This window comes from Excalfactoria chinensis, chromosome 12 (assembly GCF_039878825.1).
Source record: "Excalfactoria chinensis isolate bCotChi1 chromosome 12, bCotChi1.hap2, whole genome shotgun sequence".
NCBI lineage: Eukaryota > Metazoa > Chordata > Aves > Galliformes > Phasianidae > Excalfactoria > Excalfactoria chinensis.
This window is the reverse complement of record NC_092836.1, coordinates 13,345,328-13,369,424: the sequence shown is the minus strand read 5'-3', so window position 1 is coordinate 13,369,424 and position 24,097 is coordinate 13,345,328. Positions and strand designations below refer to the sequence as shown.

At 43.4% G+C, this 24,097-nt stretch overlaps 1 protein-coding gene across 2 annotated transcripts in view; it reads right to left on the bottom strand.

Moving 5' to 3' along the window:
• Positions 1 to 24,097, bottom strand: part of PHF2 (PHD finger protein 2) — a 75,150-nt gene that overhangs the window by 27,708 nt on the left and 23,345 nt on the right. For both annotated transcript variants that reach the window (XM_072347526.1, XM_072347527.1), the window contains exons 2-3: positions 7,622 to 7,707; positions 2,685 to 2,799 (exon numbers count right to left, since the gene is read on the bottom strand). In XM_072347526.1, coding sequence (XP_072203627.1) covers positions 2,685 to 2,799; positions 7,622 to 7,707 — 201 coding nt within the window. The remainder of the gene's footprint in view (positions 1 to 2,684; positions 2,800 to 7,621; positions 7,708 to 24,097) is intronic.

Sequence of the window (24,097 nt, the reverse complement as noted above, 5' to 3'; positions counted from 1 at the left end):
GTCTTGTTACCAGTGATCAATGCCAAAGAAATTAGTGTTAAATATTTCAATTTAAAGAGGGTAATATTTAAAACGTTGCATAATCTCAAATAAATTGCCTGGGAAAGACTTGGCAAATCGTTTTTAAGTAGTCAAATAAATGGTTCAGGAAATATTCTGCAAATCATTTTCCAGCAGCTGAGAGGGCTTCAAAGTGACAAATCAAAGGGCAGGTTTATCAAACGATCCCTCACTCAGCTCAAAAGAGAGCTTCAAGTCCAATTCCTAGATCTTTTCAAGAGCAAAACATTTTGAATTCAACGTGAGAAATGACGAGGTTGTAAATGAAGTCGAGCCCCGGGTGTGCTCTAGGAAAGATGTGGCAGGTCTCTCTTTGCACCACCTCAGGTAGCCAAGCCAAGGCTGGGCTCTGGGAAGATACTCCTGCAGCTCTGTGTCGGCAGGATTGGGCCAGGGGAAATAATGAAACATTGCCCGTTTACCCCCAAAAGCATTACCTCGGGGAACCTTTAAGGCTAATACATGACTGCCCTCTTCTGCATCAGCTCTGAACTACAGCTGACATTCTCGGCTCCCAAAAAGGAGGGCAAGGCAGGTATGTCCTGAGGCTTGGCATAGATCATAGCACTCCATATTTATGCAAGCACGAAGAAGTGAGGCTGGAAATGTTAAAGAGCTAGAAGTGAACTATGGGAGAACCTCACAGGAAGGCAGCATCTGGTAAATGAGGACCTTGTCATGTGCTCTTACAGCTCAACACCTCTGCTGCCCACAGAGCGCACATTAGGCTCACACAGGGTTTCCTGCTTCAGAAAACCAGGATACCTCTTGACAAAATAGATACCAATTAACTGCAGCTAAGCTTCTCTTTAAGGTTTACAGTGCCCATACGTATCTCACATACCTGTTCAAGCCTGATTTGCATCTGTGTGTGCCACAGAAATGTCTAGCAGTGATGGTGCCAAAATGGAGAGCAATGCCTACGCTGCAAAACCTGAACAATTAACGTAGTTATTATTATTACTACTCCACTTCTTTTTTGGCATTAAAAATCCAGGAGCTGAATGACGTGAACCCAACTTTTTTCTTGTTTGCCTTCCTCAGGGTTCCTTTTGATCTGAGCTCCACCAAGGGACCAACTGGTTACAGCTGAGTGTTGCATTCCGTGAATCAGCAACACTGCTTCTGCCTTTAAACCAAGATTCTCCTTTTCAGTTCATCACGTTGCTACTGCTGGGTTTTGTGATGAACATCTGCAAATTTCACTCATTATCTTTAGAAAATTTCTCAACAAAGCCATTTTGCTTATGCCACAAGTGGCACTGCCAGCAGCCTGCATCGCACAGGCACTCTGAACTACATACTCTTCTTGCTCTCTATTTTGGCAGTAGAGATTTTCTTATACACATGTGTAAATGGCAAACAAAAAAATCAAACCAAAACAAAAATAGAAGGCTATTTGGAAACAACACAACATTCTGAGTTAAATTCCTGCTTTGTTATATTAGAGGAGAAATCCCATACAATTTTGTGTAACTTTCACCGAGGTGCTGAAAGCATTAACTGAGAACACATCTCCCTGGAGTGATTGGGGAAGTGAAGACATCCACTAAAAAGCAGAATTCCTATCTTCAGAAGGACAGACAGAAGGAGTCTATCATTCCAAATGCAATCCTTGCCTTCATAGGGTACATTGCTGGTTTGGATTTTGTGCACAAACCCAAGGTTTTGGTTACAGAAGCCACCAGCACCTGCAGTTTCCCAGGCCATGCTTGGTTACTGAAATCATTCTGCCTAGAACTTGACCCCTGTTTGTTTTTTTTTTTTCATGAAATCAGCTTTGCAACCTTTCTAACTGCCCTGTGTTAAAAAATGAAACAAAACCTGAGACAAAAATAAAACAGGCCTGAAAAAAATTGCCAAACAGATGAAATTACTCGGTCCTGAATCAAGTGAAATACATCTGTAAGAACTGCAATGCTCTGCTGGGGTATTTCAGCCTTCCCTTTAACCAGCCTGGTGACCGTTGTCTGAAAAGAAATGTGAAATTAAATCCTCTCTAAAACAAAGCCGTTATGTGTTTACTGAGCACATTTTACCAGCCTCCGCAGATACTTCTAAAATCCTCAGTCATTAATAATTGAGAATTTACTTGGCTAAGGCCTACATTCAAGAACGAGAGGAAAATCATCACTCTTACGAATGGCTGCGGAACAGTCTGATAAAGTGTGGAACACACCGCCTAACAATTAGCACTATTCATTACCCTAAATAAGGGAGTCTTTATCACTGTAGCAACTGAGGATGTCATTGTTCTTCTTTTCAAGATGGAGAGAGACTTCAGCAAGGCCATTAGTATTAATTTTGAGAACTCGAGAATTCTATGCAACAGATTTCTTAGTCTCTTATTCAAGCCTATGTTGTAAGGGCCAAACGCATTCTCCACAAATACCAGCATCTACTGAAATCTGCAGGAGATGGACTCAGTCAACAGTAGATTTTAATACTGCTGTACAAATGATAAAAGGGGAGAGCCCGGGTCATCCATAATAAAACAACTCGGTTAAACATCATCTCCCTGTCCCACCTACTGCTTCTGGGGAGAAACATGGCCAGCTTCACACGGAATGGGCTGTACCTGCTTTTCCACTAGAACACCTTACTTACACTGCTGAACAACTTACCTTGGAAAAGTGCGACTTCGAAGCTCCTTTATAAAGATCTGGCTTCCATTCTGAACAGGCTTGACCTCTGTACTCTGCCCAGTATCATGTTTATGCCAATTTCTTTTCTTTTTCACTGAAAAAGAATCATTTGGACAGTACCAAATGCTAAGTAGGAGAAAATGAGGACATTTAAAGGAATGAAGCATCACAGCATTTCTTAGGTGAGCCCCGACTACAGTGCAGTGCCAATTTTAATACTGCTCTCAATTCACCATTAAGCAGTTATACTGTAGCCTGAAGATCCATTACATACTGAACAGTGCTCGTTCTGTAACATAAGGGCAACCAGACGGATAATTACTGAACTGCACAGCTTCCACAGGCTTCATGCAAACATAGGCTCTGGACATTTTGTACTTGTCACATATACCAAAAGCCCTTGGAAAGCCATTTTTTCTGCTCTGTTACTACGTCATATAGATCTTTATGAATAGATTCATTATAAATTACCTTAATCTAAAGGTCTGTCCAGCAGTGGTAGATTTGACATCAGTTTGGTTGGGCTTTGAAATATGCCCTGCACACAACATTCACATAAAAGGGAAAAGAAAAAAAAAATGCAAAGGCACCACAAATGCAATTTTTAGAACTTCTTCCTAAGCTTTGAAAGGCCAGGAAGGCTTGGGCTTGGAAATGAGGCCATCAGACGGAAGGCCCCTTTACTATGGTCCCAGCTGGCAATACATAGGCAAGTTTCTCATGGAAAAAGGGTCAGCTGAAATAAGCAAGTCAGATGCCTACGTAGCTCTGCCTTGCCTTTAACAGCCAGCTAACACAGAGCAAGAAAAACTGGTCCAGTTTTTATCTTGGTCAGCACTATCTCGCTCAGCTGTTCCTACTACCACAGTCTGTTTGAGCAGGCTCCTTGTTGTAGTAAATGGTTTTGTTTCAAACATATAATCACATCATTTCAAGCCACTTTGAAGAATTTTCATGTCACAGCTTTATTTTTTACCACTTTTTTATATCATGAAACTCAGTCTCTAACCCCTAAATCAAGTAGCAATGCATGGATGGCACTCTCGTTGCATTTTGCACATGAACACACACATTTCAATGTACTTTTTTATTATGAAAGGAGTCTGGAGGCTGCAGCTATAAGACAAAAGGTCTGGGAAAATCTAACTTTGTTTTCCTGACCACAACCCTGGGATAACTCAAGCAAAGACATCTACTGAGGAATCCACCCCGGGTTTTGCACAAAGCATGCTGGTTTTATTAGTTCCATGCGGCTCTCCAGCCTAGCTGGATATATTCATTAAAGCTGCAAGTTCTTTATCTTAATGACTCTCAGGCTTAGTGCATTAATTCAGTGCTCCTGGTAACAAAGGAAGCAAGCCCTACATGAATGCCAAACCTTCCTCCTCTTCTGTCCTCTCTGTGTTGGCCTCCTCCCCTCACCCTGATATATCCAGCACTGGGACTCTGAGCCCAAGTCCCAGTGAAACAGGTGCTGCTTGTCACATGGAAAATTAGTAGCATGTTCTTTTATTGTGTCTCAGATAGTGTAGAACACTGAGAAAGAACAGCAGCAAATCCGCATGCTGTTGGGAAATACACTGCAACTCCCCCCAGAGCACCAGGGAGCCTTTCCTCTGGTGCTGCTGGGATCCACCTCCAGCACAGCACCAGCAGCCAGCACCCAAAGCCCTGGATTGCAGCGAGCTGCCGGCTGGAGGCCATCCCACAGCATCAAACATCAGCACTTGGCCCATTTTCAGCCCTTCTCTTTACGTTTCATCTGTACCATGAAGACCTCAGTAAGGATTAAAGGCCATTAACATGTGCTACAAATACGAGCTCTGGCCTGAAAGGGCACTTTATTTCTTTTTTTTTTCCTTTCTTTTTTTCTCTCTTAAATGATTACAGATTTAGTTTTGTGCAGAACTTTCTGATCTAAATTTGACCTTCAGAAAGCATAACCCTCTTCTCCTACAGAGAACGCCTCCGAGGAAAGAGAGAATGCATTTCTATGGCCTCAAAGTGTGCAATTCCAAGCTTCAAAGGCAAGTTTTTTTCCAGCTGTATTTGTGAAGAAGGGATACCTTGACGCACCCTCATGGTTCTCTATTGATTTACACCGAAGGCTTTAACTACTTGAGGAGACTCAGCCTAGCATCACTCCACTCACGTGCATGGAACTCCACTGATGCCAAATCATCATCCTGATTGTCACTGCTGCAAATTAGACGGCAATCAAGGCAGACAACTTAGACGGTGCTATGAAATGAGTCGAGTCTTAACAAAGCAATTGTATCTTATTTAATTGATGTCAGAACCATTTCTATGAACGCATACAATTTGGGTTTTTTTTTCCCAAAGAAAAGACCCTACAAATTTCATTGAACTGAAATGGCTTAAACTGTCATATGACAGGAAGTGATTTTCTGAAATAGTACCCACTAAAGCCACACTGGCAAAGTGGAAAAATGTAAGAGGAGGAAAACGATTTTTATATCTGACATCTGGAAAACATATATTGAGGAATGCGCGTTCCAGAAATACACATATATTTTTAAATCCAGACAAGTTGCATAACAGACAATTGGTGTCTGTGTTTCCCTCTGCTAATCTTGCAGTAATTAAATCCTACCAGTGAACTACCGGCTCTGGCACAACACCTATTTATTACAAAACTGATACTGCTAGATAACTAGTTTAAACATATATTGTAACAGCTAATAAACAAATGAAACTGATCATCCCACAAAAGTCCCAGCAGAGCCCAGGCTCTGTGGAGCAGGATGTACTGCATACAAATGCCTGCCAGAATGAATGCATTAAGTCAAGCTGTTCCTGCTGTCATGTAATTGGTCTTTCAACTTTTCTAGCCTATTGCACTCCACAAGAGGTGCCTACAGGATAATAGCGTATTTTTTCTCAGCAGAATCCATGATTCCATTAGTTAATGGTGGAAACTGCTACGCAGCTTGAGGATCCTGTGACCTTACACCAAAATGGAAGGTAAGGCAATCATTAACTAATGTTTAAATGTTCCCAAAATCCTTACACACTGCTACTTTGATGATAGGTCCTGTACATCATTTAACTTTCCTTAGTGCCTCTGCAGGGAGAAAACAAACTTATATTGATGCACCAGAGAACGCCACCACGTTCTGCACTTCTACCACGCTGATAGTCTGTAACTAGCAGCAGTGTTCTAGAACCACCTTCTCCATGCTGTACAACGTGACAGAGGGTCATGCTGCCAAGTCAGATTCTATCTGGAGTAAAAAGAATTAAATAGCCAAAAGCCTTCTTAGACCATCAGAGGACTGCGGCTGGTTTAACTCTCCTCATCTTGACTGGTATATTAAACTTGTAATCTTTTTATTGGAACTGCCGTTTCTTGAATTCTACGATTATGTCTTAAAAAGGATTAATGTTTAATTCCTGATTACCGACTTGGGCTACTTCTGTCTGATTTTTCACTCCTCGCGCTGCAGAGTAGCTGCCTCTCATGCCTAATTCAAAGCAAAGTGGGAGAAATCAAAGCACTGCACATCTCAACACCACGCAGAACCCTCAGATGTTAGCAGCCCTGCCCAACAAGATCCTCACACCGTCTGCAGTTCTACCTCGCCTTTCAACACAAGCCATTCTAAAATGGCAAATTATTCCCTCTAAGATAACTTGTGGTTGTTTGACTTTTCCTGTGTTTCTTGTTTGGAATCTCCCAACAAAACCCTAGAAAGGCGGATTCATTCAATCAAAACAGACACACTGACTTTGTGAATTCCATTGTGAATTTACCTCCCGAGGGCTTTTTGACCAATTTGTGCGTGCCCTGCTTGTGCCACAGTTGTAGCAAACCATGTGGGAGATGCAGCGGGTACAGGTTGCTCAGGTTTCCAGTTTGGAAAAGCCAAAGTGGAAAAATGATTTGACTTTTTGCCCACAAAACACTTCAGAATTTTCCTCCTTCTATCTTTGGAACATTTTAAACCTCAATTTTCAAGACAGGGCAGAAATAACTGGTCATTTTCAGTATTACTGAGTTTGAACAGAGCAAAAAGCAGCTTCCAGCCATCCCTTATTTCTCACTAAAAAGGAACATTACGGTTCTGTGCTCCTGGGAGATGAGCACAGAGCTCATCCTCTGTGTGTGGCTGTAACACTGCAGAGTAGTGGGGAAATGTGCATCGCTGTTGCTTATTTACAATAAATGGCTTTCAAGTAAAGCATTTAATCTTTTACAGCAATTGGTTTCTTTTTTTTTTCTTCTTTTTTTCCCCCCATTGTGCAATAGAAAGAATTTGTAAATTAATCTGACCAAAAGCAAACACATCCCACAGTTCTTTCCCAGACAAAACTCCCACTGAGATCAACTGTCACTTTTATTCAGGAGAACTTTTGCCTGTGAAATAACAGCCAGAATTGGCACCCTCGGTGCATCCTACAATTTTGACTGCTGTTGAAATTGCTGCACTTTTTATACCCAGGCCAAGCAGAACACATTGATTCTTACTCTTCTCATCAAAAGACAAAGAACACCACGCAGTTTTAAAAAATCACTGTATTAGAGCTAGTTGCCTCTGTAGGGTTTTTCTAGTCCACAGCAGTTGGTGCCTCTCAGAGCTCACGGAGGGAACTGTTATTTCCTTGCACAGTCTGGGACTGAAGCAGAACACTGAGGTGCTCGTATTAGCTCACATGCACTGCCCAAGGCCCATTGGGACAGAGAGCAAAACTCACATCTCCAGAATCCAACCCTATTTCTTCCCCCTCCCCCAGCATCCTTTTTTTTCTTTTACATCATGTTTCGAATCATGATTTTTATGACACAAACTATTGAAATGCCTCTTTATGTAACAAAAAACCAAGCCAACCAACCCAACCCCCTTCTTTTCTTTAAGCATACAAAATCTATTATCTATCTAAACAAGTGTACTTACGAGTAGACTTCCCGTGAGTTTTCTCACAATTTGGACAATGATAGATGTCAATATCTGGTGCCTCCTCTTCTTCAACACCCACGCAGCTGGAAGATTTAAAGACAAATATGACATCAGCTTGAGTCCATTTCCAGGCAAGCAAGCAATTGGTAATGAAATAAACCCCTCCATCCTATCAGCTGTACACTTACTATGCTGACCACACATGGCAATACCAAAGCCAAGCTCAGGTACTGCTGTGCTGCTACAGTCAGAGCAGGTGTTCTGCAGCCCATGCTTGAGATGCAGTGCTGAGAAGTACCAGTCCAAAGGGCACTATCAGGCATGTACAGACTGCTGCTGGCTCCTGGAGCACTTCTGCCCTACGTAAGGCTTCTGTAGGTTCCATCTCATTACAATACATGAAAATAAACAGTAGACACACTGATCACAGTCCTTCTGGCTGCCAAGAGGATGGGCTGTATCATGGCAGCTGCTGGAACACCCACTGAGATTATTTTGGATGGCACAACATACGTAAGAATACAGTGCAGCCTGTGGGCACACAATGTGGGTGCAAGGCAATGGCAGGGCACAGCACTGGGGAAAAACAAAACTAAACTGCAAAGGAATGAAGTATCCAAGATAAGATGTTGTGCAGTCAAAGCGCTGAGCAGCCAGCCAAAGAATCGAACTCTGGAATGGCACCGTTTCTCAGGAGGAAGAAAAGCAAACAGGATTCTGCTCCTGCTTGTTCTGCCTGCAGCTGCCCAGACAGAAAGGCACATTTTTGTAATGCATGAAAACTCCTTCTGCTTCCTTGCAGCAAACTGGGTGCTGTGGGATGCAGCCCTTGTGCCACAGCTCCATCAGAACTCAGCCAGGGAAGGGACCCCAGTCCCTGCAGAAACCAGGCAGAGCACCCGACGACCAAAGCCACCTCGGAGGTCTCTGCCTCACACCCTGAAATGCTTCTTGGGGCTCCTCAGTCAGCAAAACACTCCAACATTTCTCTTCTGCCAGGGAAAGTGTTTGGGCACGTACCATGGAAATTTCAGCTCCGTATATGCAGTAGCGCTCAGCCCTCCTGCACACCGCTGGCGATGAACACAGGAAGAGTAAATTCATGGGCTCTAGTGATTTGTTCTGATCCAGAGGTAGGTAACAAAATACACTGTGACCCTCTGTCTTTAACAAAGGTGGGTTTGAAACCGCTTTGAATTGAAGTCACGCAGCGATGCATAACTGTAAGGATCAGGATTACAAGCCACAAATCTTGCTTTTGAAAAACAGCATCCACAAAAAAACCCACCAAGCTGGAAAAAGCCAAAAAGGGTAAGATACAGAAATAAATCTTTTCTGTAACCATTGTAAATATTTTGTCAAAGCAAGATTCTGCCAGAAACCTTTGTGGACAATCATCGTGTAGCAGCCACCACTGCAAGTTTGGGACCCAGCCCTTCTCAGACCAAAGAGCAAAGGTAGGAACAACCAAACCTAGAGACATTCTCATTTCTGTGAATGCAACCTGCAAACAGAGCAGCAGCACATCTGATAAACACTAAACTATTCCTGAATCACGTAAAAGCAATCACAGATTTGGCTCGTGTTTTTCGTAATAAACAGTTACTTGAAAATACACAAAATCATCAGGCCTCCTCGTGCAGACAGCATGGAAAACTGAAGAGTAAGTTTGCAGACAACAACACAGCCCTCAGAGTCAAGTACGCACAGGCAGTGAAATTCCAGATTAAGCACTAGGAAATTTAAACAAACCCTGGCAGATTAGAACAAGCGTTACAGAATGTAGGGGATTCCTCTACCCATAAAGCTGCATCAGCTGCTTATGTCACTGGATTCAGCCTGTCAAGCTTAGTAAAGGTATGGATTAGGCTCTGTACAAGGGCTTGAAAAGTCTATATTTAGCTAAACTAAGCAGATGAGACCCTCGGGCACCACATGGATCGCTACAGAGGAGGTATGAAAAGCTCTGCAATGGGCACAGGCTCCAATGTGGTGGGAGCTATTGTTCTGAGAGCAAGTACAAATATTTAGCTAGAACAAAATGGAAGAGTAAAAATAACTGTCCTCAGACTTGAGTGATTCTGTAAAGGATGCATTCAACTTTTTCAGCTACAGCGTGGCTTTTGAACAACGTTTGGCCATTTACAGCTGCTCACAGACAGAAACTGCTAACTTTACTGAACTTGAAAATGCAAGCACAAACAACCCAAGCTATCGAAATGCCTCCGATGATCTTTAAGTACAAACCAATTCCAGTTTGTGCCCCTTTGTCTAAGGAATAATGCTTGCCCTGCCAATTGCTTCCACCCGCAGAACTGCCATGTGAATATAGGCACAAAAATAGAATTCCCACAGTTAAAGATAGTCCCCAGAGAACATTGCTGTGAGCAGAGTGAGGGATTCTTGCTGGGCTGCCATCATTTCCACAGCAGTGACCTGTAGTCAAGCTTGAGAGCACTTTTGCACCTTGAAGGTGAAGCACAAGGAGCATGCCGCCCTCAGGCAGAAGCCAGCAGGGTCCTGGAGAAGTGTCCTGTGTAACTCACATGTGTATTTGTTCCTCAAGAAGCCCAATGGAAAACAGAATAAAAACAAAACATTTCTGTAGGTGAAGAAAGCCATTTCATCGACCTCAGCAGAACGGCGCTGTCCATTCCCGCAAGCTTTGCCTCCACCCACAAATTTCAGCACAAAAGGTGCATTGTATTTTGCAACTATATTTTTTTTGTTGTTATGAGAATGCTCCACTTCGGTCCCTCCAGTTTCTTTTCTTTTTTTTTCTTTTCAGTTCTATTTGCCTTAGAGAAATACAAACATAAAAAAAAAAAGGCTGGAGTCAAACAGTTGACCCCCTACAGCGATCAAACGGGCTCGGAGTCAGACAATGCAGGATCCCACGCAGCGTGCTGGGGAGCAGCCTCCAGCAACAGCCCCTGCTGCACCGATTCACAAATTAATCTGTCAATACAAACCCTGGATGCACTACCATCAAGCGGCGAGGAACTGGAAAAACTCTCAATAGCAATTCTGTGCAGTTATTCAAATCTGCCAGTGAGGTAAAAGTGGGCATAAGAGGTTCAGCAAGGGAACTGCAAATGTGGCGTTGAGGCAGAGCTCACAAAAGCACAGCCTGAGCTGGAAATAGGCGCGGGAAGAAGAGTGCCAAGGTAGCATAACGGGTAAGCACGGCTGCCATACTGCTTACAGTCCATGGAGCTGGAGGGGAGAAGAGCTCCTGCAATGGGTGAGCAGGCAGGGAGCAGGAAGCATGCAGCAGGAGGCAGGGCTGGAGGCCTTGGGAATGACAGCGGGAGCAGAGTTCGAGTCATTTGTATCAACAGGCCAAGAATCAGTTTCAAAAAAGCCTGTAAACACCACAAAACTGCTGACATTCTAGTAAGAAAGATCCTGTTCTTCTGGAAGAGCTGACAAACCACGTGGTGTTGCATTTATCCAGCTCAACGTTAAGTCCAGGTCTGAGGCCTTCACCTCAGGAAAGTTGTGGATCTCCTGGAGAAGGTCCAGAGGAGCCATGAAGATGCACAGAGGGCTGGAAAACCTCTCCTGGGAAGACAGGCTGAGGGAGCTGGGCTTGTTCAGACTGGAAAAGAGAAGGCAGCCTTCCAGTACTTAAAGAGAGATTACAGACAGGAGGGAAATCAACTTTCCAGATGGGTAGATAGTGATAGGACAAGGGGAAATGGCTTAAACTGAAGGCGGGGAGATTTATATTAGATGGCAGGTGGAAGTTATTCACAGAGAGGGATGTGATGTGTTGGAACAGGCTGCCCGGAGAGCTGTGGGCACCCTGTCCCCAGAGGTGTTCAAGGCCAGTTTGGATGTGGCCCTGGGCAGCCTGGTCTAGTGCTTGATCTAGTGGCTGGCAACTCTATCCATTCAGGGGTTGGAACTTGATCATCTTTAAGGTCCCTTCCAACCCAAGCCACTCTATGACCCTCCCTCCAGTGGAGCAATTACAGACCTCCCTAACAACACAGAGCAAGCACTATCTCCTGCCACCATACTGCAATTTAGAAGTTTTCCCAGACCAAAGACATTCTTCTTGGGGAAAGCATCAGATTCTCAAAGCAGATTTACAGGAGAAAACTTGTAATTGGTGAAGGCTAATAAAGGAAAACCCTCCCCAGATGTCCTGCAAAGAGTCTCATTCCCCACAACCCTGGCACTAACACACATGCCCAATGGGAGGCATGATGCAGGGAGCAGCTCTTACCCATTTCTCCCCCAGCAGGGAACCTCCCTGGCTCTTCCTAAGTGCATTAAGGATAGAACAAGAGGTTAATTATTGTGTATCCAAGTGTATCTTGTCTGGATGATATAAAACAACTTAATAGTTGACATTAAAATGTTATTAAAATTATTTCAGTCAGGCTGAAGCAGTGTAAAATTCATTTGATAATTTGGTAAAAGTGAAGCATTATCACTACTACTGCATTTTAATTTTAACAAGTAATAATGAAATGTAAAGCCTTTGATACGGTAGCTGTTTAAACCCATATATCACATTTTACAGCGATTTCAAAGAGAAATGGCACAAACAGAAGCATTTTCAATCAGAGGTTAGAAATTGTACTTTTATTAGAATCTTTGCACTTTGCCACTTAAAGATAAAACTGCCTGTGCTCACAATGAAGAGGGATGGATGTTCTGACAAAGCTGATGACTTTCTGAGTCAGGTAACAATAATAAAAGGTGCATACATCTGAGTTTTCATGGCATGAATGTCTATGAGGGCCTTCATTTGAAAGGCTTCAATGAGGTGACAAATAATTTTTGAGCCGTCTAATGAACGGGTTGAAATTATTCCATTCTATGATGATCATGTAAGATCCATTATCAAACAGAAGACAAGTACAGAAAAATATAAAGAACAAAACAACAAGAGGTACCTTGGTGGGAAAGAACATAGAATCTAGTGATACCTGAAGGAAACTTCTGAATACAAACCAGCCAGCTGGTACAGCATTGTCTGCCACATCTACTGCATTGCTCAGGGTTTGTAACCAACAAACAGAACACTGGAGGAGGTGTTTAACTTCCATCTCCATCCTTTGCCACTTCACTAGATACATGCTGAAAACTTAAGGATTTGAATGCTGGTTAAAAATGACACTTCAACCCTTATTTCACACAAGCATGTATCTGCTTCTCCCTCTCTCCCAGAATCAGTCCAAACCCAAATCACTTTAATCACCAGCCGCAAACCTGGAAGGGCACTGCATGGATGAGTAAGTCCTTCACGCTTCAGCAGCAGCTTTCATCTAGCTACTTCATGAACATGAATCCAGACACACAGGAACACGTTGTGCATCGCGTACATGCAACCTTTGAGGCACAAGGGCTCAACAGGAAAAAGTGTAGGGCAACCTCTGCTTTATGCTTGCATGGCAGCACAGTGCTCTTCCCTCAGGTACAAGGTATGTGATCTGTGTCATAAGCACGGCCCCAGCGTGATGCAGGAGAGAACTGTGGTGATGGGCCCAGTTCTCAGCACACATGGCCTGATCCTGGGGACAGGCAGCAGGGTGCTCAGGGCCAGGCACAGGCAGCCTCAGTGACAAAGCACCAGAGTCCAGGTGGGGCAGCTGTCACAGACCAGAAGAGGTATTCATGGCACTGTTATTGGTCATAAAAGTGGTAATTAATAATTAACCTGACCTCATCCTCAACCCTTAACAACAGGGCATCTACTGGTATAACTTCTTGACACGTAATTTAATCACGTTACACAACAGTGCTCTTCTTTAACAACAAGATGTCATTTACAAGAAAGAGGACCATCCAGTTTCAGAAGCCTCCACCATCCAAAAGGAAGCATAGATACCGCAGGAAAATCAGGACTTGTCAGCAACGGAAAGAACCACACTTCACATTTGGATGGATATCTGGTGCTTACGTCTCATTTGATCACGTATTTATTACTCCTTTTCTTCAGATCTACCAAAGCAGTTTCAACAGTCCCCAAAATGAAGCAGTCACTCGATAACACAGCAGTAATCAGATGGGCCAGTGTTGTGACAGAGGTTTTTTGTGTCCACATCAGAGCATCCAGAACTACAACATATAATATTGCAGACACAAGAGATGTTATATTGAAAATAATAATAATAATAAATCAAGAAAAGGAAAAGAAACAAGCAGTTCCAAGGAAAGTGTATCTGGTGGAACAGGCTGTTCTTTGGATTTCAGTCCCATGTTGTCCTCCTGGTGGCTGCATTACTGGGTAAACTCCAAGCAGGGCTCTCTTATGCATGCTCTCCTCTGTCTGATAAGCAACAGACAAGCCCTTCACTAAATAGAAGGATGTGTCTCATCTAATCAGCCACGTATTTTTACAGAACATGCAGGATTTTTTGAGACCTCAAGCCTGCTGTCAGATATGGTTAAAGCTAAGTAGTGGGTTGAAAAATCACTTTGGAGAACAGAAGGATACACACATAAGTGCTACTCCACTAGAAAACTCAGAAGCAAGCAATGGTAGGAGAAAAACAATGTGTGCTGACTTAGGCACAACTGCAAGTATCTAATAAAAGGGACTTGTTGAATAAGGGCCTGACAGGCGATCCTTCCTCCACCAGGCAGCTAGAACTTAACATTGTGAGGAAGCTGTAGGTTCACTTGGGGGCACACCCGGAGCCACCAGCAGGCTGTCCTGTACAACAGGACCTACAGACGGCAGCACTGAGGGAGCAGGGTGCTGCTGCACCACACAGCAGCGTATGTTCTACTTGTTGTTATGACTCTCTTTAATCCCTAGTAAATTGCATAACTTCTTTGACTCAGTTTCTCCACCTATAAAACAGTATTATTAATGAATGCCTGATAACCTCAAAGGCTAGCATAGTATAATTAACAAACGTGCTCAGTGCTTTGAAGATGGGAATCTCTGTGCAAATGCTTGGATGTTTGACCCACACACAAATCTTTTGTTTTAGAGCTCTGTCTCTCCTGTGTATAAATTCTCCTGTGAGGATTTACAAACAAATCACAGAACATCCTGGGTTGGAAGGGACCCACATCGGGTAAAACCCCTGGCTCCACAGGGGACCACACAGAAACCAAACTCTATGTCTGAGAGCAGTATCCAAAAGCCCCTTGAACTCCAGCTGTGCCTGCTGACCCAGGCAGCCTGCCCCATGCCCACTACCCTCTGGGGCAGAACCTTTCCCTGACCCTCACCTGACTCTCCCTCAGGCCCTATTTCTGCCCCCTGAGAGGAGCTGGAGGGCCGCAAGGTCTCCTCTCAGCTTGCTACACTCTGAGCTGAACAAACCCAGGACCTCAGCCACTCCTCATATACCGTGTCCTACAGACCCTTTGCTATCTCCGTAGTCCTCCTTCGGATGCTCTCTAATAGTTTTATGCCTTTCTTTTATTGTGGAACTATCCTTTCCCAGTTTTCAAAGATCCATGTATTTTCACAACCACTTTGTTAAGCTGACACTTTCCTTTGGGTTTCCACAGTCTGCACCCATGGGTGGCTGCTCACAGGACTCACAGGGACTGGGCAGGGTGTGTGCGCTTGTGTTTTTGCTCCATGTGTATCTTCCAACCTCCCAGCAATTTCAAAGCAAATACACCATGTAGGTGAAGTAGTAAGATGATTGCAGAGGTCTTTTCCAACATTAATGATTCTATGGTTCTAAGGTGAGGGCACTATGATCAGCAGAGACGGGTTTTGTTGTCTCATAGAGTCTAAAGGAGTGCAAGCTATGGATATGCAACCTTCAGCTGGGCCTTAGAGAGGAAATAATCCATACAAATACTGCCATCAGGCTACAAAACAGTGCATGCAGCACACCCTGGGAACACTGTGCTAATGCAGTACCTGCATTCAAATCGCTCCAACAACATGCAAGCTTCTGAGTAGCTGCCATACCCATTACAGCCACAAAACCATTTGAGCTCTTGGGTACATAGCATTAAGAAAAGCCAACAGCAAATGCTATAAGATGTTTTATTCCAGCAAAGAGACATGACTCTATCATTGCACTGCCATGAAGCACATGGACTATGCAAGTGTGCCGTAAGTTGCTTGCTCTAATGTAGATGCCTTTACGTTTTAAAAAGAGGAACAGACTGAATCTGCTCGTTACAGTCCAGTAACGCAAACAGGATTGAACTACGCCGAGAAGCTGCTCTCACTGCTTCTTCCCTGTACCTCAGCCAGTTGTACAAGTTTTGCTGTCTTGGATAAACTTTGCTCTTTGGTTGACTGACCACATTTTGCAATTCTATTTTCAAACTTGTTTGCAGTTGTGGTATGCAGCAGAGAATTAGCTCTTTGGCAGAAAGGGTGGATTACTTGACCTCTATAAAACTTGGTAAAAATGAGTGAAATCAGGACCTCCCTGAAAAACAAATGTTACAGCCAACTAAGCCAGCTGCAGAACATGTTTTTAATTGCAAATGGCTGAGGGACTTCATGGACTTAGTGGCTATTGCAGGTGCTCTCTTGGATAAGAGAGAAATCTGCCCTATTCTGGCGGGTGAACCTCTGCAGTACACAGATATACATCACATCTATTTATTTATCACAGCGTCACTGTGGAAAAAAAATAATCTAAACACAAGTATCTCAAACCCCAGTGATGCAAGAAACCAAGGCTTGCTGCTCTGGTTGGTCTGCTGAACTCTAAAAAGCAAACATCACAACTGGAGTCCATAAGGATTGAACTTTTTTTTTTTTCCTAGAAGGGACACCTGGAATTGCAAGGAGAACTAAAAGAAAAGTAAGTAGAGGAACAAAACGCAGCCATTGAGAAGTTAAATTACATCCAGAGAATCACAGATTTTATGCAATCAGCAATATCCAGATTGTTCATGCCTGAGTCATAAAACAAGTTTTAAAGCACGAAAAACAAATCATGTTCAGGAGCTGAGACTATTATTATAGGATACGTTTCTCTGAGGCGTAATAGTTTGATCTCTATTACACTGAATGCTGTTAATGATCATCTGTCCTCGGTCGCTGTTTTTGTCAGCAGGTTATTTGTTGTGGATAAGACTTCCTGTTTTTTGAACACTCCCTATCTGATCCTCTCACTGAGGTCCCCAGTGATATCTGTAATCTCAAGGCATTACAAAGGAAAGAATTCTGGTTCTCACTGCAGAGAGTTACTATTTTTACGTGGTTGCATTGCTGCTATTCATAGCTACAAAAATGTTAAACTGCTGCAGCAGTTCAGATGCAGAAAACCCATTTTCAGCCTCTTCCTACATTCGAAATGCTGCCAGAGAGATTCTTACAAAACGATGGTAAGAAAATTAGCCCTTAAAACGCATTGCATGCTGCACCACTTCTTCACCATAGAAAGAAGGACATTAGAAGGAAAGCCATGTTTCTCCCCAAAATAGGCAGTAAAAAACAGCCCCCAAAAGAAAAATAAATAAATAAATAAATGGAAAAGGGTTTAGGTCTTGAATCAAACAGCTGAGCGAATCTGAGATATGGGGTGTCATTCTTAAAAGCATTTCAGAAGCCACTTGGAAGCCTCCATCTGACTTTAGTCAGCGGTATTCACACCCAGAAGCCTCTGATCTGTATGTAAGTGACTACATAAAATTATTAGTGAACAAAGCACACAACGTGCTCAGTTCTTACTAAACTACTGGCCTCAGCTACAAGGAGAGAAAGGGAGTTCTGCAACACAGCCAACAGACTGCAAGAAAACCAACAGTTCTCTCCACCTCTCGCCCCATTCCTGGCACCTCAGAGCTGTGAACAGCCGCTCCAGGCTTTATGAGGAGCAAGAAGGACCAGGGGAGCCCCTCTTATCCCAAAGCCAGCTGCAAACACCACAGTAAAGACCACCACAGAACAAGAGAAGCCCTGGGCTGCTCTCCCAACATCGGACATGCTATGTGAAGCTCATGGCTGGTTCTTGGCAGAAGGTCATGCCAGCCATGGAAGGGAGCCTGGTAGTTCCCAACCTGGGGCACTTTCTCCATTTCATGTCCTAAAAATAGTTTCAACAGCTTTGCCTCATGTATACTTCCCAGCAAACGCCTGACTGCAGCACAAAACAACCCCTCAGACATCTCCATTTCACCCAAGAGAGACAATTCCAGTCTCTCTAGCTTTTTATAAAACCCTTTTAAGAGCTCAGTTCTCCTTTTCACAAGCAGCTCACCTTCCTCTAAAATGTGCGGTTATGAATGGAGTGAAATAGCAGCAACGTGTTCTGGCCATAACAAGGTCCCCAGCTGATGTGTTTTCTGACATCACCCCCATCACTGCAGGGCTCAATCAGCCCAACAACCCATGCTGCTGTTCCCAGGACACGGGCACCACTCCACAAACAACTATTCGCCTCATCTACTGCATGCGGGTCAAGAGCCAGGTGCTTTATAAAGCAGCACAGGTTTGGCTTCATTTTTTCTTTTGACCATTTGAATTCAAACTATGAGCCAAATTCTGGGTCCTGCTCTCGTATTTCTGAGCTGCTTCTGGGGCACAAAGGGCTGAGAAATTGCCTTAATTGCTCAGCTGAGTATTAGGCCAGCACAGGGGAATGCCTCAGTGCCACAGAACCAGCCTGCGTGATCTAATTTCACATCAAGTAACACAAGTTCTCAATAATATATCAAACAACTAATTTAATTTTCTTTTCTTAACCAAAACGTAATTCTCCCAGTCAGAGTAACAGAGTCATGATCTTTACATATTTAATGTATAGAAAAGAGGTCTGGAATCCCAATTCACTGTTACAAAAACATTTTCTTTATCTCTTAATATCATGCTTAGCTAACATCATTACTTAAAAGTGGCTTCCCATCTTTTGCCATTATGCAGAGTCCCATATATTTTCCTGACGTCATGCCCAGAGCAAACACCTACCAACATCAGATCAAAAACCTGTTAAAGACAGACAATGATTTCAACACAGTCCCTGCCTTATGCTGAATTTGAAGTTTCTGACAACTGGAGAAACGACAAAAGATACCAACAGTTTTTGACCAACCAGTCTTCTAAGAAAGCAGGGGCAACTCAAAAGCTACTTTATATTAGAAGAGCTGTCAGTGGTTCCAATAACACTGGTGCACTTGTTAAGGCACAAACACAGCTGTAAATGGAGTTTACAGTGCCTGATTTAAACCTCTCAGCTACTCAGCCTGGATATTCACAGTGGTAACAACACGAAGCCACAATAGTAGAGTAAAATTTACCAGTCTGAACAAATACTTAGCAATTATCAATGATCTGTCGCATTTGCATTTGACATGCTAATGCCATATTTCCCCCTAACAAATGATCCAGACTTGAAGTTCAGAACTTTACTTGTATTCGTTTTATTTCAGAATGTTTTTTCCTGGTGCGCCCAAAGCTTTACTGCAGCAGCTGTTTGGGATTTGAACACAGGTCAACACACAGTCCCCACCTCCTTTCTGGCCTTGCTATTTCCCCTTCGCATGCCAAATTCCTTCTCATTGCAGGAGCCAGCCAACACCACTGTTCTCACCCAGCTATCACGAAGGCCTCCAGGAAGAGCCAAGAGAGTATTTTACAAATATCAACTTGCATAAGAATCCCATTTTCCTGGTTCTGCATTTAAACCTCCATTGTGCTTAGGAACCACAAATCTGTCCATGATGTGTTGTTCAGTGTCAGAGAAACTCATGAAAAAAAGCTGATTCTAGATTTATGTCAGAGACTATCCCCAGAAAAGCCATTTTTAACTTGTACACAAGAGCCTTCGCACAACACAGATCTAAAACATAAGCTTACACCTATGAATTATACCTGTGTGATCACGACTCACACACACACACAGACATTACGACCTGGATCTTCATGATGAAGTTACCAGCTGAAGTTACTTGGTGGCCTTCCTGACCTCTTCCATGAGTGCCAGATTTCAAGACAAGAGTTTCAACTCTTGCTTCGCTGTAGGGGCTGGAATAAAATAATGCTCTCGGGGCACATTCACAGGACACAATGCAGCTCGTTTAAGAGCTAGAACAACACAGCTCCATCAACAAATGCTCTGCTCGGGAATATAATCTCCTCTGTAGGGCTGGTTACACCAGGGCCCAACTGCCATAATGCTCCAGCTCCCAGCAGGTGGAACGGCCAGCTGCACCCAAAGTAAGCATGTACATCCTGCCCAGAAAGGAAGGGGGAAACCACAGCTTGCTTATCTCTTCAGTAAAAGTGCACCTGGCACTTTTGCAGCCGTGCTGCTTCCACTACCCAAGCTAACACAAGTGGCCTTAAGCAGCAGCACTTGGCACCATGCTCAGGGCTGGTGCTTGGCAGCAGCGCCCTGCAAACCATAATTAGCTCAGCTAGCCTCATGCAAGCTCAGACCTGCAATTCTGTTCCCTCCAGGAGCAATGACAAACTATAAGCACTGTCCAAATAACCTCTTGTAAGCAAGTGGTATCTATTTGAAATAAACCTCCCTCAACACTGACTGCGTGCATGTGTTTATCCTAACTGTTCCTACCCTATGCTAGTAAGAGCATGAGTCTCCGAGAAGCTTTCTCCTTGGGGAATTTGAAAGCTACCTCCTTTCTGCTCTTCAGGCCTTTCAATGAGTTTAAAGTTCTTTTGATCTCTAAGTCCTCAGCTGCAAACCAGGGCCTGAGAGAAGGACTTTTCAAGCAAACACTTCACCTCGTATTTTTAAGGGTGCACTGGGACACACCAAGCTGTTCTGGGTTACTCTTCCACAGCCTCCTCTGAAGGTACAACAGCATAGATTGGACAAATGCTGATAATCCAATTCAGACCGCAAAGCAGATGAACTGGAGTCATTCCTGAGGGTCCAGGATCAGAAAAAAACCAAAGGAGCAGGGTGCCAGATTTGCTGTTATTCCCTGCCACGGAATACCTGGGCAGTTTCTTAGTTTTGTGCTGGAGGAGAAGAAGCAGAGAGACAAAATCCTGCTGCTTTTTTTTTTTTTTCTATAAATGCACCAATATCTAGGTCACGAGCCAAGCAGAGATGTAATCTCTCTCTCTTTTGCTTTAAGCAAAACATGTAAATTTCAAAGATGAATACAGGACCAAGGAGACACGAAGTCCATGCAGAAGACAAAATATTAACATAAATAAACTGTGAAATATCTTTCCTGTACCTGAGCATCCCCTCATTTAGTAACGTAAATAGTGATTCGTATTAGGACTCTGAGAGGTGCATTTCCTATTGTGCTCCATTTTCTGGAGGCTGACACCTGTGCCATGGTGCCATAGAAACAATATATTTGCAATCATAAGATAAGTTAACATGCCTAGCAAAATGTGAATTCACACGCAAAACTAATCATCTAAGTCAAGTTCTGCTATTAGAATCCATCCTCTCCTGTGCATGCAGGAGATGAATTTGGGTCCGCTTATGTCTTATTAATAGAGACACCTAAATACAAATTACGAAATCAAACAAAGATAACACCTGAACTGAAACAATTTAAAAGCACGCCAGAAATTGGAAGGCTGCTTTTGCAATACAAACAGACCTAGCCCAAGCCTTCTCATGGCTGGATTCCGTATTCTACATCAAATGTCTTTTTGTTGGGTTTCAGAGGAAGTTTTGCCTTACAGTCCTTATTGCCACATTAATATTCAGAACAACCTTCCCCTTCAGTTCAGCTCCTGACTGAGTTGCATCATTTCGTTTTATTTTTTCTTTTTAGAATTGAATTGAACTTTCCAGGATAAAATGCTATAAACTTGAATCCTCTGAAGTCAATAGTAGAATCTGTCAAATTTAAGGGAAGGGAACCTGCTCCTTCAGAACACAGACATTAAATCACTTCTCTCTCCACCAGCTGAGACACAGTTTCCTCTATACTTATATAGACCTACACGGAACAACACAAATAACGTTTTTCCTATAGCCACAGTTTCAACCCTAAATATACCCTATGAAGTCCACCAGAGAATTACTGCTGACTTGATCAGGGAGATGCTCAGAACCTGCAGAATAGAATGCAGTGTAGAAGCCTCAGATTATATATTTAGATGACAGGCATTAAACTGTTTGCTGTGACTCATCTAGGGACAACTCCAGCTCATACTCATCCCAATATTTACTCAGTTGAACCGCTGACAAGACTTAGAGGCAAAAGATACACAATTAATTGATGAACATTTCATTTTTAGTCGGCGAGATTGTAAATATTAATAACACAATCACTCATTTCCTATGGGCCTGTACGAGCAGAAGAGGCAGGGCCTTTCAGGGGCAAAGAAACCCAAACAAATACAAAGACTTCTGCCATTTTGTCTGCACCAGAGGATTTAAAACACTACCTAATCCCTAGGGAGGTCTGTCATTGGAAACGGGGAATTTTCCACCATCTATCAGTAGCCAGTCTGTAAACCAAGACGCAGGAAAGCAAACAAACCAAAAATACCCCAGCACAGTTAAAAACGCCACAGAAGGAAGCAATGCAACAGGCCTTTTGTGAGAAGGGGCCGTGAGGCAACCACTGCCTCACAGCCCTGGGGAGGAAAGGCCAAAGGGTCCCTGAATACTGACAAAATGGCATCAGTGACATCACGGCACAGAACCCTGCTCCAATGGCCTCGTGTAAACCTGTGGCATACGCAGCCACATCTGCTGCGTGATGCCAGGGCAGGCTCCCATCTTCCCACTGACAGCAAATTCAGAACAAAGAGACAGCTGTGCTGTGCTGCTAGCCCAGTTCTGTCAGTCGGACCTCGTTTAAAATCAGTTTAGCCCTGAACATTAAAAGAAAACCCCAATGATCATGTAACTTACCAAGTTTCTAATTGAAAGTAAATTGTGTATGAGACGATACCACAAAATGCCCATGCTCACCACACTACTGGGAGAAGCACTACTGTGCTGTAGATGTGCAGCTGCTGAGAGCATAAGAGCCTTGCAGGAGGGAAAGACTCTGAACCTTCATGCTGTTGGAACTGCCTCGGCATCTGTGCATTTCCTTACAAAACTTGGGAGGAGATGGCAATGTGGGGAGAACCACAGAATGGCTTAGGCTGGAAGGGACCTTAAAGATCATCTAGTTCTAACCCCCCTGCTATGAGCAGGGTTACCACCCAGCAGCTCAAGCTGCCCAGGGCCCCATCCAACCTTGCCTTGAGCTCCTCCAGCCTATGGGGTACCTACAACATCTCTGGACCAGATTTCTCCCTCTTCCAGCATCTCACCTCTGTCTGAGTCAAGAATTTCCTCTTCATCTAACCTAGATCTCCTCTCTTTTAGTTTAAAGTCATTCCCTCTTGTCCTGTCACCATCAGACCATGTAAAAAGTCAGTCCCTCTCCTGCCTACAAGCTCCCTTCAAAACACTAGATAGAAGGCGCCCACGTCTTAGGCTTCTGGTGAATTAAGGCCTACATTTCTCATTTCAGAAAGAGTTTAGAAAAGAAAAAAATTAACTGGGCTCACTGTAGTAATTAGATTACTACAGATACTGTAACAACAGAAAAGAAAGGAATTTGCACCAACCCTGTGTGTGGCTGATGACACAGCTTCCAGTGTAGGAGCAGCAGGCCAGCCAGCAAGCTGAAGGCTGGGGTAGGTACTGGCACAGCCCACACAATGAAAGTGAAAGACAAATGAGTTCTGAGCACCAGATATATTGGTTACTGGTAAACCTGTCCCAAAGTCAAGCAGTACTTCAGCAGGTACTTGGCTAATTTCAAACAGAAGTTGAAATGTGGTTATGTAGGAAAAATTTTGCACCATCTGGGCTTTATATTACAGCATTTTTCCACTGAGTAGCACTTGCACAAGGCATAACTCTCCAAGAAGCAAAGCCTACATCTTTATTTAAAGCTCAATTGCTCTCTTCCACCCCTTAAATAACCATAGAGCAGGATTTGGAGAATAACGATAAAAATTCTCCTTACTCTGTCTTGAAGAAGGGGCTAAATATTGCAGATCATCATCATCATATTTATGGAGAAAAATGGGCCTGCAAAATTCCAGACTAAATGGAAAGCACAGCCACCACGCTGTCTGCTCACAGCCCATTAGGGCCAGTGTGACAAGTTGGCTGCGATGCACATCACAATCTCAGCCTTCCATAACAGAATGACATGTCAGGGTCACAGGGCTCCATTTAAGACTATGTTTTCCCTTTATTAATATCATCTGTTTTTGTGTGTCTTTGGCTTATGACTAACTGTTATTGCCACCACCTGAATTCCTGCAACGTCACTAAAAGCATCCAGGACAGAAAGGGCTCTTAAGGAGTAAGTGGAGCACCCAGCCCTCATTGTATGTCAAAATCAATGCCTTGGGAGAAAGTCTGACAGCTTGAGTCTCTTCAAACTAAGCAATTCTGATATCAGCATGCAATTAAATGATAAAAGCAGAGATATGCATTACAACCACTTTTGCCATATCCATCAAAAGTTCTTCCCTCGATCGTTATTTTTGGGTCTGGATGAGCCACTACAATCATTTCTGGAGCGTGACTGGAAAAGTCTTGGTCTTGATCTAGACAACTGAAACCA